The 19,139-nt window shown below is 68.3% G+C and overlaps 1 protein-coding gene across 1 annotated transcript; it reads left to right on the forward strand.

Moving 5' to 3' along the window:
* Nucleotides 1–11,416: 11,416 nt before the first annotated feature.
* GRTP1 (growth hormone regulated TBC protein 1) lies at nt 11,417–18,615 on the forward strand. The gene is made up of 8 exons (XM_055118037.1): nt 11,417–11,497; nt 11,778–11,929; nt 15,148–15,306; nt 15,953–16,077; nt 16,408–16,504; nt 17,656–17,828; nt 17,906–18,091; nt 18,391–18,615. The coding sequence occupies exons 1-8, from the start codon at nt 11,475–11,477 to the stop codon at nt 18,478–18,480; spliced, it is 1,005 nt and encodes a 334-aa protein (XP_054974012.1). The 5' UTR covers nt 11,417–11,474; the 3' UTR covers nt 18,481–18,615.
* Nucleotides 18,616–19,139: the final 524 nt, after the last annotated feature.

Genomic DNA, 19,139 nt, shown 5'->3' on the forward strand with positions numbered 1-19,139 from the left:
GGCCTCTCACGTCCCCGGCGTCAGGCTGCCCAGACCGTGGGGGCATCAGGGCTAAGGCCAGTCCCCACCAGCACTTCACACGTGGGCACAGACGCGGGGGACGGCTGCTCCTCACAGACAGCAGGGAGGCCCGGGCAAGCGATGACAGCAAGGACAGGAGCCTCCCCAGCCCCACCCAGGGACAGCACCCAGGGACAGCACCCAGGGAAAGCACCCAGAGCCAGCACCCAGGGACAGCACCCAGGGACAGCACCCAGGGACAGCACCCAGGGCCAGCACCCAGGGCCAGCACCCAGGGCCAGCACCCAGAGCCAGCACCCAGGGACAGCACCCAGGGCCCAGCACCCAGGGACAGCACCCAGGGCCCAGCACCCAGGGACAGCACCCAGGGACAGCACCCAGAGCCAGCACCCAGGGCCCAGCATCCAGGGACAGCACCCAGAGTCAGCATCCAGGGACAGCACCCAGAGTCAGCACCCAGAGCCAGCACCCAGGGCCCAGCACCCAGGGACAGCACCCAGGGCCCAGCACCCAGGGACAGCACCCAGGGCCCAGCACCCAGGGACAGCACCCAGGGCCCAGCACCCAGGGACAGCACCCAGGGACAGCACCCAGGGACAGCCCCAGGGACAGCACCCAGGGCCCAGGACCCAGGGACAGCACCCAGGGCCCAGCACCCAGGGACAGCACCCAGGGACAGCACCCAGAGCCAGCACCCAGGGCCCAGCACCCAGGGACAGCACCCAGGGACAGCACCCAGAGCCAGCACCCAGGGCCCAGCACCCAGGGACAGCACCCAGAGCCAGCACCCAGGGCCCAGCACCCAGAGCCAGCACCCAGGGCCCAGCACCCAGAGCCAGCACCCAGGGCCCAGCACCAGGGCCCAGCACCCAGAGCCAGCACCCAGGGCCCAGCACCCAGGGACAGCACCCAAGGACAGCACCCAGAGCCAGCACCCAGGGCCCAGCACCCCGAGCCAACACTCAGGGCCCAGCACCCAGAGCCAGCACCCAGGGACAGCACCCAGGGCCAGCACCCAGAGCCCAGCACCCAGGGCCCAGCACCCAGGGACAGCACCCAGGGACAGCACCCAGAGCCAGCACCCAGGGCCCAGCACCCAGGGACAGCACCCAGAGCCAGCACCCAGGGCCCAGCACCCAGGGACAGCACCCCGAGCCAACACTCAGGGCCCAGCACCCAGAGCCAGCACCCAGGGACAGCACCCAGGGACAGCACCCAGAGCCAGCACCCAGGGCCCAGCACCCAGGGACAGCACCCAGGGACAGCACCCAGAGCCAGCACCCAGGGCCCAGCACCCAGGGACAGCACCCAGAGCCAGCACCCAGGGCCCAGCACCCAGAGCCAGCACCCAGGGCCCAGCACCCAGAGCCAGCACCCAGGGCCCAGCACCAGGGCCCAGCACCCAGAGCCAGCACCCAGGGCCCAGCACCCAGGGACAGCACCCAAGGACAGCACCCAGAGCCAGCACCCAGGGCCCAGCACCCCGAGCCAACACTCAGGGCCCAGCACCCAGAGCCAGCACCCAGGGACAGCACCCAGGGCCAGCACCCAGAGCCCAGCACCCAGAGCCAGCACCAGGGCCCAGCACAGGGGCACCTGCCCAAGGAGGTTCCCCAATATACTCACCCCTCTTGGTCCACCTCAGCCTGGCCATCAGCTCTCAGACCGGCTGAGGCTGGGACTGGCCCCTCTTACAAGTCCCTGGTGGCATCAGCCCTTGGGGCCAACAGGAAATGCCCGCCTGGACCCTCCTGCCCGGGCGAGGCCACGTCGGGCCTCCAGCACCCAGGGCTGGCCGGTCACTGGGCGCCAGAACCCGTCAACTCCCGCCCGGAGCACGGCGGGACGTGGGGCCAAGGTGGGCCGACACTGGGGCGCAGAGCCCCCTCCCTCAGCACTGTGGCCTCGTGCCCCCGGGGCCAAGGCACCCCCACAAGCCAGCGCCACACATGGTCTGGGGACTCAGAGGGCGAGGCGCTGGGCCCAGCCTCTCCCTCCGGACGGCCAGTGCCTGTCCCTGGCAGCGCCGCCCCCACGGTGCCAGGACGCGGCCACTCGTGTCTCTGCGGGCTCAGGGCCGGGGACAGAGCCACTGGTGTCATGAGTCCACGGGCAGTCGGCCCTGCGCCGAGCTCACGGCCAGGACAGCAACGTGGGGGTCCGCAGTGCTCGGCACCACGGGCCAGCGCAGGGGCACGGAGGACGAGCTGGGCCCGGCTGCCTGGAACCCGAGCCCGGCAGGCCGGCCCGATGTCCAGGGTGACCTGGGCAGACGGCACAGACCTGTGACAACAGTTTCTCCCCACAGCCCCGCGGCCGGCTCGGCAGGGGGCCGCGTGCCGGCGCTGGGGGCCTCCGCCCTGAAAAGGAAGCTGGCCCGGGCAGTGGGCAGCCCCGCCCTGCACGCCGTCCTGGGCAGCCTGCTGCTCTACGTCAGTGACCGCGCGGCCTGGGCACCCCCGAGCACTGCAGAGAGCCCGGCAGAGCCCCAGGACACCCTCCCGCAGCCCACCCGCTTCCAGCTCCTGCGCGCCAAGTTCATGGGCTCTGGCCGGGGGCCTCTGGTCAAGAGAAGCCGGGAGGTGGGCCGGCTGGTGGCCAAGGACAAGCAGGCGCCCGGCCGCGGCACGGTGGCCGCCACCATCCACAAGCTCCTGGAGAGGACCAAGGCGGGGGCCGGCGGCCCGAGGCGGGGCCAGGAGGCGGCCCGCAGCCAGAAGGCCCGGGGGGCGCCCCCCGGAGGGAAGAGCCCCGTGAAGCACATCCTGAGGCTGCTGCTGGCGGCCACGGAGCCGGGAGAGGAGCGGCCGGCGGCCAGGGGCAGCACCCGGCCCAAGAGCACAGGCCGGCAGGGCTCTGCGCTGGCCAGGCTGCGGGAGAAGTTCGAGCAGAGCAGCTGCCTGCACCCCGGGGCACCGAGGCCTGAGCCGGGGGCGGCCGCCAGGGTGCTCAGGCCCACAGTCCGGCCCCTCCGCACCTTTGCCCTGGCCAGTTCGTGCTTCCAGGCGCCGCCCGCCCGCGTCCTGGCCTGTGCCGCCGAGCCCACGCTCGCCCTCAGTGTGGCCACTGTGCTGGGCAGCGCCGGGAGCCGGCTCTGCCCCAGCCCCGGAAGGAGGCCCTCGGGTCCCCGACGAGCACCCACAGGAGAGGGGGCTGCAACGCCCGGGGGGGCCGGGCCAGAGGAGGGCCCGCTGGCTGGGGGGGCCTCACTGGCCCCCGCGCTCCGAGCTGTGGCTCCTGGGGATGCCTGTGCCTCGCTGGAATCGGGGGTCCCCGACACGGGACCCCACAGTGTCCCCGAGCCTGCCCCCTCCTCCGTCTCCCTCCAGGACGAGGCGGCCCCCGGACCTGCCCGCCCAGTGGGGGCCGGGGCAGCAGGAGGGGAGCACACAGCGGCCATCCCCCGGGGAGCACCGGGGAGCACTACGAGGAATCACGGCTCAAAGCAGGAGGTGGACAGGGACGCCCAGGCCACAGACATCCCCCCACTCAGTGTGCAGACCACCCGGGCCACGCGCTGCACACAGCCTGCCCTGGAGGCCCTACACGGGACCCTCCGGCTCCCTGCGGCCCACGAGGTGCCATGCGCTCCCAGCACACTGCAGGGGGGAGCCTCCCTCCCTCGGGGCCCGGGGGTCACGCCTGGGCCTGGAGCCGCAGGCACCCCTGGGAAACCCAGCACGGCTGCAGGACCCAACGCACCTTCCGAGGAACCCGTGGGACGCGGCACACTTGCCGGGGCACCTGGGGGACTCTGTGCACCTGCCGGGCCACCTGCCGGGCTCAGTGCACCTGCCGGGCCACCTGCCGGGCCACCTGCCGGGCTCAGTGCACCTGCTGTTCTGTATGAGTCCAGCACACCTGCTGCAGCACCTGCAGGACCCACAGCTGTCAGGACACCTGCAGGGCAGAGCATACCTGCCATGGTGCTCCCAGAGCCCAGGGTACTTGGGGGACAGAGCCCACCTACTGGGGCTCCTGCAGGACACAGCACACCTGGGGGGACACCTGTGGTCCATGAAATGCCAGTCGCTCCCAGCACCCTGCAGGGGGTGCCCCTCAGAGCAGACACAGACCCTCACAGTCGGGGAGCCAAGCCTGGGCCTGGAGTTGGGGAGACACCTGGGGGCCACAGCACACCTGGGAGACCCAGCATACCTGGGGGGACACCCATGGGACCCAGCACACCTGGGGGGACACCTAGAGGCCACAGCATACCTGGGGGAATACCTGGGGGCCCCAGCACACGTGGAGGGACACCTGCATACCACAGCACACCTGTGGGCACATCTGTAGAATCCAGCACACATGAGGAGACACAAGATGGCCCCAGCACACCTGGGGAGACACCTGTGGGACCCAGAACACCTGGGGGGACACCTGTGGGACCCAGCACACCTGGGGAGACACTTACAGGCCCCAGCACACCTGGGGAGACACTTGCAGGCCCCAGCACACCTGGGGGGAGACCTGTGGGACCCAGCACACCTGGGGGGAGACCTGTGGGACCCAGCACACCTGGGGGGACACCTGTGGGACCCAGCACACCTGGGGGGACACCTGTGGGACCCAGCACACCTGGAAAGACACTTACGGGCCCCAGCACACCTGGGGGGATACCTGTGGGACCCAGCACACCTGGGGGGACACCTGTGGGACCCAGCACACCTGGGGAGACACTTACGGGCCCCAGCACACCTGGGGGGACACCTGTGGGACCCAGCACACCTGGGGGGATACCTGCGGGACCCAGCACACCTGGGGGGACACCTGCGGGACCCAGCACACCTGGGGGGACACCTGCGGGACCCAGCACACCTGGGGGGACACCTGTGGAACCCAGCACACCTGGGGGGACACCTGTGGGACCCAGCACACCTGGGGGGACACCTGAGGAACCCAGCACAGTTGCAAGACCCAGCACATCTGAGGGGACACCTGTGGGACCCAGCACACCTGGGGGGACACCTGTGGAACCCAGCACACCTGGGGGGACACCTGTGGGACCCAGCACACCTGGGGGGACACCTGAGGAACCCAGCACAGTTGCAAGACCCAGCACATCTGAGGGGACACCTGTGGGACCCAGCACACCTGGGGGGACACCTGCGGGACCCAGCACACCTCTGGGGACACCTGCGGGACCCAGCACACCTGCAAGACCCAGCACACCTGGGGGGACACCTGCGGGACCCAGCACACCTGCAAGATCCAGCACACCTGGGGGGACACCTGCGGGACCCAGCACACCTGGGGGGACACCTGCGGGACCCAGCACACCTGGGGGGATACCTGTGGGACCCAGAACACCTGGGGGGACACCTGTGGGACCCAGCACACCTGCGGAGACATGTGTGGGACCCAGCACACCTGGGGGGACACCTGTGGGACCCAGCACACCTGCGGAGACACGTGTGGGACCCAGCACACCTGGGGGGACACCTGTGGGACCCAGCACACCTGCGGAGACACCTGTGGGACCCAGCACACCTGGGGGGACACCTGTGGGACCCAGCACACCTGGGGGGACACCTGTGGGACCCAGCACACCTGGGGGAACACCTGTGGGACCCAGCACACCTGCGGAGACACCTGCGGGACCCAGCACACCTGGGGGAACACCTGTGGGACCCAGCACACCTGCGGAGACACCTGCGGGACCCAGCACACCTGGGGGAACACCTGTGGGACCCAGCACACCTGCGGAGACACCTGCGGGACCCAGCACACCTGGGGGGACACCTGTGGGACCCAGCACACCTGCGGAGACACCTGTGGGACCCAGCACACCTAAGGGGAGACCTACCCCGGCTGTGCGGGTGCCTCCGGTGCCCAGGGCCCTGTCACAGAGGGGCTTGGTGGCTGTGGCCCTGGCCAGGGTGGGCTCTGTGGGGGAAGGCACGGCCTGGCTGGGCGACTCAGGGGCAAGCCTGGCTGAGCAGCAGAGGGGACACAGGGCACCAGTGCCCAGTGGGGAAGGCGCCCCGCTGCGTGGCGAGGCCTCCGACCTCCCGTGCAGAGGACACGGCCGTGCTGACCCTGGTAGCCCGCAGGGACCGAGGCCTGTGCAGAGGCCCCTGGCCGGGCTCCAGGTCCTGCCACTGGCCAGGGCGGGGGTGGAGGCCCCGTCTGCACACAGCGCCCTGGCCGGCTGCCGTGTCGCACCGGAGCAGGAGGCGGAGGGCTGCGTGCCCTGTGAGGTCAGGCCCTCGGGGGGGCAGGCACCGGCCACTGCAGGGGGTGCCCCCGGCCACAGCACGCCAGCACCAGGCAGCACCCAGAGCCCCCCAGACAGCCAGGCAGGAGGGAAGGGCGCCCGGGGCCCCGGGGGGCACAGTGCGGGCCACGTGCTCCGGGGAGAGACCCCTGCTCCCGACCACAGCTGCCGGCCCCCCGCCCCCCGAGAGCCCTCACAGCTGGGTCGACACGTGGCTCGGCAGCAGCCTCCAGCCCCAGACACCCCAAATGCGCCCCCAAAGGAAGCCGCGGGCACCCTGGAAGGGCAAGCAGAGCCCCGAGTGGACATCACTGGTGAGTGTGCAGTGAGCACTGAGCCAGGGAGCCCGCAACACCTCCGCACCCAGGTCTGGTCACCTGCCGATGCTCAGGCTCTGCCTTCCCCTGGGGTCTCCACGGCCCCCTGCCAGCTGCCCCTGGGACCCTCAACAGCCGCGGAGCCGTGGGCTGACAGGGCGCTCCCCGAGATTGGCGACTGCCAGGACACTCTGAGGCCACCCCCCCGCCCGCGGACCACTGGGGAGAAGCCTCCGGAGGGTGAGCGCGGGCCAGGACCCTCGGGACAGCACAGCCCCGGGGCGGAGGCCCACAGCCCACCCTTGGACTCGGGAGTCCCCCAGGTCCAGGTTCCGGGCCCTGCCCAGGCCCCCACCTGGGGACCCGCCAAGGAGGCCAAGGCGGGCAGGGAGGCACCCCGGGACGCAGCAGCCGCTTCCACTGCAGGAGGAAGGCCCAGAGAGTCCCGGACGCCACCTTCCTCAGGGGAGGGCTGGCCCGAGGGCCCCAGGGAGCCCGCGCCCGAGGGTGCTGGCCGTGCAGCCCCCGGCACCGGGACGGCCGGGAGAGACACGAGGGAGAGGGGAGAGCGGGCCAGGCCGGCGGCCCCTGCCAAGTACAGGGCTCAGAGCTTCCGCGACCAGAGCGCCTTTGAGCAGTCCTTCAGGCCCCTGGGAGTCAGGGCCACCAACACCCCCCAGCCCCCCAAATGAGGCCTCGCCCGGGGGGCCGCACCCTGTAGCCGTCCCGTCCCAGCCCTCTACGCAGCAGGACCTGCGCCAGACCCCCGTGTCCCCATCGCTCTCCCGAGCACCTCAGTCGAGGAGAAATAAAGCCCCTGTGTGCTGAGCCCGCTCCTGTCTACACACGTGTGGGCTTCCGGTAGGGGACATGCAGACAGGCTGTGGCGGGGGTCCCCGAGAGCCCGGGGGGCACGGGGGACACAGGCTGTGGGCGGGGGTCCCCGAGAGCCCGGGGGGCACCAGGGGGACACAGGCTGTGGGTGGGTCCCCGAGAGCCCAGGGGGCACGGGGGGACACAGGCTGTGGGCGGGTCCCCGAGAGCCCGGGGGGTACGGGGGGACACAGGCTGTGGGCGGGTCCCCGAGAGCCCGGGGGGCACCAGGGGGACACAGGCTGTGGTGGGGGTCCCCGAGAGCCCAGGGGGCACAGGGGGCACTGGGGGGACACAGGCTGTGGCGGGGGTCCCCTATGGACACAGGCTGTGGGCGGGGCACAGGGGGCACCGGAGGGACACAGGCTGTGGGTGGGGGTCCCCAAGAGCCCAGGGGCACCGGGGGGACACAGGCTGTGGGCGGGTCCCCGAAAGCCCAGGGGGCACAGGGGGCACCGGGGGGGACACAGGCTGTGGGCGGGGCATGGGGGGCACCGGAGGGACACAGGCTGTGGGTGGGGGTCCCCGAGAGCCCAGGGGCACCGGGGGGACACAGGCTGTGGTGGGGGTCCCCGAGAGCCCAGGGGCACCGGGGGGACACAGGCTGTGGCAGGGGTCCCCGAGAGCCTGGGGAGCATCGGGGGGACACAGGCTGTGGGCAGGTCCCCGAGAGCTCAGGGGGACACAGGCTGTGGGCGGGTACCCGAGAGCCGGGGGGGACACAGGCTGTGGGCGGGTACCCGAGAGCTCGCATGTGGCTGTCTCGGGGAACAGTGCTCTGAGCGGCACTGTGACAAAGCCCGGTACGGCGGCTACTCTTCCGCTCCCCACGTCATGTCTCCTGAGCGTGGCCCAGCTGGACAGGGCTACAGGCTGGAGGCCTGAGGGACCCTCTGCTGCAAACGTGAGCAAGATCAGGAAGGGGGGGTTCTCCCATAAGACATGTGCCGGGTGCTGGAAGCCAGCTGGGTAGGTGAAGTCTGGGCCCCCCAGGGCACATGCCTCTCACAGGCGGGGTCACTGTCCCTGGCATGGCAGGTCATCCCTCAGAGATCCCAACTTGCTGTGTGACCATCACGATGTGCGGTCATCACCATGTGTGACCATCGCTGTGTGGACCTTCACCATGTCCCAATCACCATGTGATGATCACCGTGTGTGGCCATCCCATTTGACTATCGTAGTGTGTGACCGTCACCGTGTGACCATCACTGCGTGACTATCCTCGCTATGTGTGGCCATCACCATGTGTGGCCTACACCGGGTGACAGTCACCATGTGTGACCATCACCTTATGAAACCATCATGTGTGATCCTCACTGTGTGACCTCCCCTTGTGTGTGACCATCGCTAGGTGTGACAAATCAGCACGTGTGACAAGCAGTCACAGGGTTCTGACTGGTGTTCTGGGGTGGGGGTCCTCCGGGCCAGGACAGGGCTGCCTCTGCCACCCTACTAGACGGGCAGGTCTCTGTGCAGGTGTGGCCTGCAAGACGGTGCTTCCGGCTGCGTCCCTGTGGGCCGCTCCTGGTCCAGTCCTGGCTCTTAGGGACTGGAGCCAGTGGGGCCGCCCAGGGAGGCACAGTGACCCTTCCTGGCAGAGCGGGGAGGTGATGCCCGGGTGCTGCTATTTTTAAGGACGGCGTCTATGCTGACAGAGCCCCGTGTCTTATTACAGGAGTCGGAAAGAATGGCAGAAATCCGAGGGATCCCGAGACAGAGGGACAGCAAGTCCTGGAGTCCGGAGGCTGGCGGGCGCCGGGCAGGTGGGTCTCGCTGCATTCCCAAATAAGGATCCCGGGAACAACAACCCCGAAACTACTAAGCGTGGTGCCCAGCGGGATGGCTGCCTAGTGCTGGGCCCAGAGCAACCGTCAGTCAGGCGCTGAGGGCTCATGTGAAGTGACAGATGGTGTCATGTCCCTAAACAAGGGGCATCGCCCAGGACAGTCATCCCTCCTGCAGGGACATCACCTCAGGACAGTCACACCCTCCTACAAGCCTGTTTCCTCATGATGGTCACCCTCTCTGGCAGGACTATAACCTCAGGACAGTCTCCCCCTCCTCCAGGAATGTCACCACAGGATACGGTCATCACCTTCAGCACGACTACCACCTCAGAATAGTCCCTCCGACCTGCAGCGACATCACCCCAGGACTGTCAGCTCAGGGTGGCCACCCTCTCCTGAAGGGCTTCACCTCAGGGTGGTCACACTCTCCTACAGGACTGTCACCTCAGAGGGTCAGCCCCTACTGGAAGATTTCACCTCAGGCCAGTCTCCCCCTCCTATGGAGGATCATCTCAGGATGGCCAACCTCCTCGATAGGGGTGTTACTTCGGGAGCCATGACCCTCTGCAGGGCAGTTACCTCAGGATGGTCACGACCTCCTGAGGGGCGTCGTCTCATGACGGTCACCCCTCCTGTCTGGCTCACCTTGGGACAGTCACCCTCTCTAGCGGGTGCCACCTCAGGTCAGCTCCGCCCTCCTGCAGCACTGCCGCCTCAGGTCAGTCAGTCCCTCCTGCAGGACTCTCACCTCAGGGCTTCACCTCGGGACGGCTGACCTCCGGGTCCGCCCCGGGGCTGAGCAGAGAGCGCGGGAGCGTGGCAGGCGGACGGTGCGGCCCGGGGTCCTCGGGGGCCGACCCCGCCCTCCCCGGGCCCAGAGCAGAGAAGCGCCTTCCCGCCCCCGCCCGCGCACTTGCCTCGACGCGCAGTGCTGGTCACCGCCCAGGGTCCACCCGGGCCGCCTGGGGCGTCCCAAGGAGAAGGACCGTCCACGCGGGTGCTCGGCGCACAGCAGCCGCCCGCCAGACAGCGGCCCACGGGCGCGCTGAGGGGCACGGGGCCGCCCCCACCAGGCGGACGCGTGCACGCACGCACGGATGCACGCATGCGCAAACACACACCTCTGCATATGTGTGAGCACACGCACAGAAACACGCGCACATGCACGGACGCACACGCGCGCGTGCACACGCACGTCCACACATGCACGGACGCGCGCGCACACGCACACGCATGCACCGCACGCTGAGTGGGGCCGACCTGAAGGACGTCTGAGTGGGCGAGGCCCCGTGCCCGGCGGACGGACGGGACAGCTCGAGGCGGGCCCGGCATCCTCCTCCCCGCACCCGCGCTCAGGGTCAGCCGCGCGGGGCGGCGCCTGTCCCGCGCCGCCACCCTCATGCAAGTCTGGGGGCGAAGCGCCGCGCGGGCGTCCCTGGGGCTCGCGCCGCGACACCGCGGCCCCCAGGGAGACCTTCTGGCCGCGGCAGTGCCCAGTGCGGCCACCAGAGGGCACTGCGGGCTCTCGGGGCGCTGGTCAACCGGGTGGCCCGGCCGGGTGGGCAGCCCGTGTCTGCACCTGCCCGGGTGTGCGCCCAGCGCCGCACCGTGTGTGCGCACGTGTGCCCGAGGGCACGCGTCCGAGGGGGAGTGTGAGGCTGCACACACGGCCGGGTGCGCACGGCACATGCCCGCCCGGGGGCCCGCACTCGGCAGGAACCCCCTGGGCCGGTGGGCACTCCTCTGCTGCAGGCTGGACGACCCGGGCACACAGCGCTGGGGGTCGGCGCGGGTGTCCCCCCGCCCGGCCTCGGGCTCGGCTCAGACGGGGCAGGGCGGGGAGACGCGGGCGTTCACAGGCCCCCGCCCGGGCTCCGAGTCCGCCGTGGGGTCCCCGAGCCCGGGGGCGGGGGTGCGGCCGCGCAGGAGCCCCGGGAATGGCCGGGACGCACTGGCCGGGGGGCCTCCGCTCCCTGGGGCGCCCCCCGACCCGCGTCTGCGGCGGCCGGTGTGTTCCGCCCCCCACGCGCGCGGCTGACCCCGGCCCGCTCCTCCGCCCCGCGCGCGCCGCGCCCCCACGGCCAGGCGCGCCCGTGCCACGCTGACCGCCGAGGCGGCGCCGCCCCCGCCAGGTGAGGCCGCGCGGGCCGCGACCTTCGCCCCCGCCCGCGCCCCTCCCCCGGCCCCGCCCCGCCCGGGCCGGCCCGGCTCGGCCAGGCCCAGTCCGGCCCCCGGAGGACCAGCGCGGCGGCAGGCATGGAGCTCGGCGAGGGGCGCAGGTGCGGGTGCGGCCGGGGCGCAGGGGCTGGGCGGGGGGCGCAGGGGCGGGTGCGGCCGGGGCGCAGGGGCGGGGCGGGGGGGCGCAGGGGCGGGTGCGGCCGGGGCGCAGAGGCGGGGCGGGGGGCGCAGGTGTGGGGGTGCCAGTGGTCGGAGGCGCGGGGGGCGGGGTTCCGCGCGGGGGCCCGGGGCGGGGGGCGCGGGGGCGGGGGCGGGGGCCCGGGTCGGGGGGCGCGGCCCGGGGTCCGCGCGGGGTCCGCCCCACGACGCGCTGTGCCGCAGGGTGGACGCGTACGGCTTCGAGCGGCCGGCGGACTTCGACCACGCCGCCTACGAGAACTTCCTGGCCGCCTACCTGGGGGTCCTCGCCCGCCGGGCCGTCAAGTGGGCCCGGCTGCTGCAGGGCGGCGGCCGCCTCCAGAGGAGCCTCACGGGTCAGTCCGCGCCCCCGGCCCGGCCCCAGGGGAGGGACCCTCGGACCCTCGGAGCGGCGCAGCTGTGAGTTCGCGCGCGCTGCGACGGGGACCCGGCCCCTCCCCAGCTGGGCGCCCGCGCCCGGGCCCGGTACACCTCCAGGGGTGGTGCGGGGCGGGTGAGTCCCGCCCTCTGGCCGGCAGCCCCCTGCCCGGAGGGTGCGGACTCGCGGGAAGGGCCAGGTCTAGATCGCCCAGGTGCGCCCGCCCGCCGAGGGGGGGGGTGTGCCCCCTGCAGGGACGTGCCCCTAGGCATGTGCGGGGGACCAGCGCCGCCTTTCAGCCTTTGCCCCTCCCTGAGGCTTCCTGGGCCTTGGGCTGACCTGAGGCCTTTGCCCTCAATCCAGGTCCGACTCTTGCTGGGAGGCACAGAAGGACATTGTCTCTCTCTGGCCCCAGGTGGTGGTGAGCTGTAAAGACACGTACATGCACACACATGTGATTGTATGTGTCCACTCGGCCATATAGTGCATGTGTACACATGTACACACATTACCATGCTCACTGCAGCACACTTAGCGGACATATATGTGCACATGCTACACAAGCACACCTGCAGTCATTCCCACCAGGTGCATATATGTAGCCATATATACGTGTACATATTCATGCACAGACACAGCTGCAGGCACCCACAAGTGTAGTCATGTATGTAGTTGTGCACGTGTATCCGGGCATGTACACTACATACATGTCATTGTGCACACGTGTGGTCATGTGTACAGCAAGACAATACACCTGCGAATAAAGAACTGAACAGGGATCAGAGATGGCTCAGTTCTGCACACAGCACACATGTACACGTGTCCTGCGCACACACACTGTGCTCATGTATGAGCCTGTGTGAACATAGGCCTGGCCTAAGGAAGGTCAGCGCTCACGCCCTGACCACCCGAGGCCTGGCCGGCCCAGGGCACAGCACTCCTGGCTGCTGAGTGCATATTCCTTCCCAGCGGCGGGTTGCTCCTGCCGGCTCCTTGTCCGGGGCCCGTCCCACTTCCTTCCAGGGGACCCTGTCACAGTCTCCCAGCCGTGGTCTGCTGTTCTTCCGCGGCCGTCCCTGCTGCCTGAGATGTAGCTGGTTTAGTTGGGTGACAGCTTTCTCCTCCACGTGGCATTTCCCTGGCTCACTCATGCTGGTCGCACCTGACGCTGGCACAAGAGTGGTAGCGAACACCTTCCTCGAGGCTTGGGGCCCCGGCCAGCTCACCTTGGACCATGCACTGGCGTTCTCGCAGGAAATGGGGGTGCATCCCGAAGGGGCCCGTGTGGTCGCCAGAGGCCACCAGCAACAGTGGGAGTCCAGTTCTTCAGGCCGCATGGCCAGGCGGGATAGGGGCCACGCCCTGGGTGCAGCAGCACATAGGGACGGCTCCCACTCCCGCCCTTTCCACCTTCTGTTCTTCCCTCCTCCCTTCCTTTCTTCCCTCCCTCCTTCCTTTCTTCCCTCCTCCCTTTCTTCCCTCCTTGCTTCCCTCCCTCGCTCCCTCCCTTCCCCTAGTCACGCTCAGGGCTTACTCCTGGTGGTGCTTGGGTGGGGTAGGGTGCTGGGGCCTAGCCCTGTTGGACCTCTCTCATGCAGTGTTCTAGCACTGCAGCCCCATCCCTTCTCCTTTTAAAATAATTTATTTTGGGGTTTGGGGCCACAGCTGGTGGGGCTGAGGGGATATTCCTGCTCTGTGCTCAGGAGGGACTTGGTACCAGGAATTGAACCAGGACCAGCCACGGGCGAGGTGGCTGCCTCCCCTGTGTGCTCCCCGGCCCCTCCGATGGGTTTTCTAAGCTGAAGCGGAGACCGACGTTGGTGCAGTTCTGTGACCCGAGCAGTCTGGCTCTCCCTCCTCAAGCCAGAACCCAGTCCCCGCTCCACTCCAGCCCCGCCCCCGCCCGGCCCCGAGCAGTCCCAGCCTGTGGTAAGGAGCCTCGGTGCATGCTTGAGACAGCACCTTCTCTCTGAGGCTGGGCATGTTGCACTGGCACCGGGCATGTCTGACTGTGACACATGGCAGTCTTGACAGGATGTGTCCGACTGTGACACGACAGTCGGAGGGCTGCGCCGTGGCAGGTACTTCAGCTGTGACCGGCTGTGGCATGCAGTGCCTGACAGCTGCGCTGGGGATGTGGTAGGGTATGTCAGTCTGTGATGTATGACTTTTCACTCGAACCCTGGGTCCCCACAGGAAGCCTGGGTGGGCCTCTGCCTCCCTCCCGTGCACCTGCGTCTGGGCCCTGGCTTTCTGCCTCTGCGCCGTCCCCTCAGCCTGTGGTCTTGCTGCGTTAGCTGGAGGAACTGCATGGGCTTCCTTCATCCGTGGGCGGGAGCTGGCAGTGCTGGCTCTTCTGGTGGACACAGAACATGGCTTGGCCTCGTGGCTCCACTGGGTTCCTTTGCGTTTGGATCCTGCCGAGCCTCGGTTAGATCTGTGCAGTTTCTCTCGTCACCGAAAGGGAGATGATGTTGATCTTTACTGAGCAGGGCAGGGCAGCATGTGTAGAAACTAGGTTTCTGCAGCTTTCTGCCCTCCTGGCCGCTCCCCACGGGGCTGTCGGTGCTGGCGGCCTTGGGGCTGGACTTGGCTGGACGCTCCCTGAGACTGAGGCCACAGGTATCTCTGCGCGTGCTCCCGCTTTTCCCAGTGAATGTGCCCTATACCATGCGGTGTTTCTGACAGAGCAGGAGGGAGACCACCAAGCTCTGCCCTTGGCCTGTGAGGAAATGTGGGCCCGGTGGCATGCTCCCCCCGTCCAGCAGGCCTGGTCACGAACCCGCGTCTCTGGCCACCACGCATGCAGTTCCGCTGCTTTCCTCAGTTTATCGTTGCCCCCAGGTGTCCTTCCTCAGCTCAGCCTCGCTCGGCCTCTCTGTCCCTCTCCTGCCCACAGCCGGAGCCCTTTCTAAACACTGACCAGCCTGGTCTGCTTTGTCACCCCGCACTCGTGCCTGAGTCTGCTTGGTCTGTCCTGACCTGCTCCGGCCCCTCTGGCCGCTGCTCACTTCCAGGGCCAGGCGGCCTTCCCCGCTCAGGACTTCCCCATGGTCCCTTTCCCCATGCGCTCTGCTGGGTGTGCCTGGTCGCGCAGGCTGGGCAGGAGCCCCCTCCCTGGTGGGACATAGGGGGCCAGGGGAGTGGCACAGGGTGTGGGATGTGGCCTCACGCTGCCCGCCCCCCCACACACAGTGAAGCGCTACATCCGGAAGGGCATCCCCCTGGAGCTCCGGGCCCGAGTGTGGATGGCGGTGAGTGGAGCCCAGGCCCAGATGGACCGGAACCCGGGCTACTACCATCAGCTCCTGCAGGGAGCAACGAATGACAGCCTGGAGGAGGCCATCAGGACAGGTGATGGTCCTAGTCCCCTCTGGTCCCCTGGGAATGGGCAGGGCAGCCACACCGGAAGGTAGAGGGCGAGCGCTGACGCCATCCGAGGGGTGGGGCGGGGGGACAGGGGAGGCAGCCCACACTTGCCAGTCAGGGTGCCAGCTGCTTCTGGGCGGCGCCGGCGGGGCTGCAGTGTGGGCCTTTAGCCAGAGACTCAGCTGTCCGGGTGTCCAGTTTCTGAGGAGCAGTGGAGAGGCAGCAAGGACACATGGCCTCAGAGGCTTGGGCTAGGCGGGTCGCGGGCTCTTTGCAGGGCTGGTCTGGAGGGGCCGTGGCCCCAGCTTGTGCCTGCAGCTGCCTCCGTGGCGCCCCGCTCAGGCTGTCCTTGGAGGGGGAGGGGAGAGCAGGGAACGTGCGCCCCTGCCTGGCAGGGCCAGCGGGCTCACCAGGGCCCCAGGCTGACGGGAGGCCCCAGGTGTGGAGTGTCACCTTCCTGCTGTGCTGGTTTAGCTTCTGCCAGGGTGCACGGGGAGGAAGTAGGAGCTATCGGGCACCCTCTGGCCAGAGCAGAGGGTGGGTCACCTTGGCTGGGATGCACGAGCGGCCTACGGAAATCACCCGGGACCCTGGGCACGCGCCTGTGCGTGACAGCGTCACGACCCGGCAGATATGAATAGGACCTTCCCGGACAACATCCGCTTCCAGAGCAGCGCCGAGCCCTGTCTGCAGAAAACTCTGTTCAACGTGCTTTTGGCCTACGGGCACCATGACCAACGTGTGGGCTACTGCCAGGTAGGCCCGGTCGGGCAGGGGTGAGTGCATAAGGGGAGCCTGTGTGTACGGGTAAGAGCACACACGTGTAGAGCGGCCTGCGTGTTTCCATACCCGTGAGTCGGAGGGCATGTGCACATGCGTGTGTCTGAGTGCTTCCTGAGGCTGGGCCTGTGCGTCCATCTGCCCGTCCAGGGCTTTTGCTGCAGGCGGGAGTCCCGTCCTCAGGGCTGGGCCTGTGTCAGGGGTAGCCAAGGTGCAGCTGTCCTGACAGGAGAGAGCCCCCAGCTGGAGGATTTCCAGGAGCAGCCACTGCCGCCAGGGCTCACTGGGACTCTCGCTCCGACTCAGGGAATGAACTTCGTGGCAGGCTACCTGATTCTTATTACGAAGAACGAGGAAGAGGCATTCTGGCTCCTGGACGCCCTAGTGGGGAGAATACTGCCCGGTATGTGGACGTCCCATCCCAGTGGCCCTTGCAGAAATGCCGCCACGCCGCAGAGGGCCTGTGGTCTGAGTTAAGGTCTGCAGCTGAGGCTCAGGGCCATGAGTATGGTCAGACATCAGGGCGGACCCAGGGGGGCGCTGCTGTGGCTGACTGGGGGAGAGGGATCCTGAGACGTGATGTGTCGGGGCACTAGAGGGACAGACATACTTCTGGGGCCACCGTGTGGCCTGACAGAGGACGGTCCCATCCTTCCTTCTGTGCACATGCTTGCCCACTACCAGGGCTTCCAAGTCCTAGGAAGCTGGGGTCGGGGTGCGGGTTCAGCCATAGCCTCTGGGGACGGGCAGGATGGGCTGCAGTGCGGACACCAGGAGCCAGCCGTCCTTCCGACACGGCTAGGGGCCAGCACCTGCACGGTCCAGCTTTCCAGCAGCAGAGGGCCCTCTGAGCCTGCTCTCTGCATGTCTGAACACAGGAAGGAAACAGGGAGGCTCTAAACTACACAGGATTCATCTAAAACAGCCTGGCCAGGAGCTCAGCAACCGAGACCGGGCACTGCAGGAGGAGGCCGGGCTCTGGCCCCGCACAGCCAAGTGGGGCCCAAAGCCACGAGGGCACCAGGATGGAGAGGCAGATCTGGAAGCCGAGCCAGGCCCAGGCTCCAGCTCAGGCTGGATGTGCTCAGTGGGTGGGGCAGTGCCCGAGACCGTCCCAGAGTGGGATGGTGCAGGGGAGCCGGCCCCGGGAAGCCACCCCCCAGGGGGACGCTGGTGTCCTGTCTTTGGCTACTCCTTGTGGGGTTTCTGTGCCAAACTGCCCGCCCCCCGGGCTTGGGTGTCTGCCCTAAGCGCACGTCCCCAGAACATCAGACCCGGAACAGTGCTTGATGATTTGGGGGATCTGCCCCACCCCTGCAGGGAGGGGCCACAGTGCTGTCCCAGCTGAGGTGAGGCTGACAGCTGACGATTCTGCGAAGCCCCTCACCTTTCCCTGCGACCCAGCACCGGGAGCCCTGTCACAGAGCGTCACAGTGCGCCCCTGCAGACCGTGCTGCACCGAGCCCCTCCCTTCCTCCCTCTGCAGCAACTCCCATGCGGCCCCGGGCACGCAGCCCAGGCCTCCACACGTGCTCCCACCCTCCCTCCCTGTAGATTACTACAGCCCCGCCATGCTGGGCCTCAAGACTGACCAGGAGGTGCTGGGCGCCCTCGTGAGGACCAAGATGCCGGCTGTGGCAGCCCTCATGGAGCGGCACGGCATCTCATGGACCCTGCTGGCATCCCGCTGGCTCATCTGCCTGTTTGTGGACGTCCTGCCCGTGGAGGCGAGTCCGTGTGTGGCCCTGGGGCGGGCCGGGGGCCGAGCAAGGGCTCCACTGACCTACTGCTCCACCTGTCTCAGACAGTGCTCCGGATCTGGGACTGTCTGTTCAACGAGGGCTCCAAGATCCTCTTCCGCGTGGCCCTGACCCTCATCAAAGAGAACCAGGCGTTCATCCTGGAAGCTTCCAGCGTCCCTGAAGTGTGTGAGCGCTTCCGGCAGATCACCAGGGGACCCTTCGTGACGGAGTGTCACGGCTTCATGCAGGTGTGGCCGCGGAGGCAGCAGCACAGTGGGTCCCGTGGCAGAGCAGCAGGTGGCTGGGCGCCCGCTGTGCCACCCTGGGGTGGTGGTGACGACCGCCACTGCCAAGCCACACTGGCTGCACAGGGCCCTCTGGTGGGCGGCCATCCCCTCACCTGAGAAAAGCTGCAAGAGAACCTGCTCGTTGGTTCATTCTCGGCTCGGGGGCAGCAGCTTGCTACGGCCCCGGCCCTGGCTCCCACGGGAGCGGCCTGACCATTTACACTCCTGTTTGTCCACAAACAATACTGTTCCTATTCCAGAAAGTCTTCTCCGAGCCTGGACACCTGCCCATGCGAGCCATCACCCAGCTGCGAGAGCGCTGCAGGGCCCAGCTGCTGGCTCAGGGCTGACCACAGCCGTGGCCTCATAGGAAATGCTCACCTGCACTCAGGCGTGACCCTCTCAAGAATGGTTTACAACTCCACCGGATTCAGAGCTCTACAGCCTTCACTTTCTTAGTCTTCTTACCTGGGCAGTTCATCTGAGATGAGCACCTGTACTGAATAAAGGTTTCCACACCCAACATATGCCACTCCCATCACTCTCCCATCCCCTCAGCTCCCGGGCCTGCTGCAGCCTTCACTCAAGTGGATGAGCCTCTTTCCCTGTGGGAGGTCTGTGCCTGCAGCTGCTTCCCCTCAGGGACACCTGATAGGGCACAGCCTGAGCACCCCTCTCCGTGGTGACGGGCGGGAGGACCCTTTCTGGGTATCCTGCCCCCTCCCCGTGGGTCCAAGTGAGCAGCTGGTCACATGCAGCCTCTGGGGATCAGGGTCTCAGTACCCAGAGCCTGCAGACAGAGTCCTTACGCACAGGAGGGCGGGGAGCTCACCTCACGGCCCCAGCCTCTCCCAAGTGGCTGTGGCCCCTTGCCAGGCACTGGCTCCTCTTTCAGTGCCACACCCTGCACCAACAGGCCTCAGCCCACGACACAGGGCCCCGTGAAGGTGGGGATGCAGCCCCAGCTCAGCCTGTCTTGCGCTCAGGGGCCTTTGCCAGGCTGGGTGCC

Source organism: Sorex araneus, chromosome 1, assembly GCF_027595985.1.
Source record: "Sorex araneus isolate mSorAra2 chromosome 1, mSorAra2.pri, whole genome shotgun sequence".
Lineage (NCBI taxonomy): Eukaryota > Metazoa > Chordata > Mammalia > Eulipotyphla > Soricidae > Sorex > Sorex araneus.

What these genes read in the sequence shown, in the direction of transcription:
- GRTP1 (XM_055118037.1), top strand. Translation starts at nt 11,475, where the DNA reads ATGGAGCTCGGCGAGGGGCGCAG. An exon ending in GGAGGAGGCCATCAGGACAG is followed by an intron (nt 15,307 to 15,952) that starts GTGATGGTCCTA and finishes ACGACCCGGCAG; the next exon opens with ATATGAATAGGACCTTCCCG. An exon ending in TGGACGTCCTGCCCGTGGAG is followed by an intron (nt 17,829 to 17,905) that starts GCGAGTCCGTGT and finishes CACCTGTCTCAG; the next exon opens with ACAGTGCTCCGGATCTGGGA.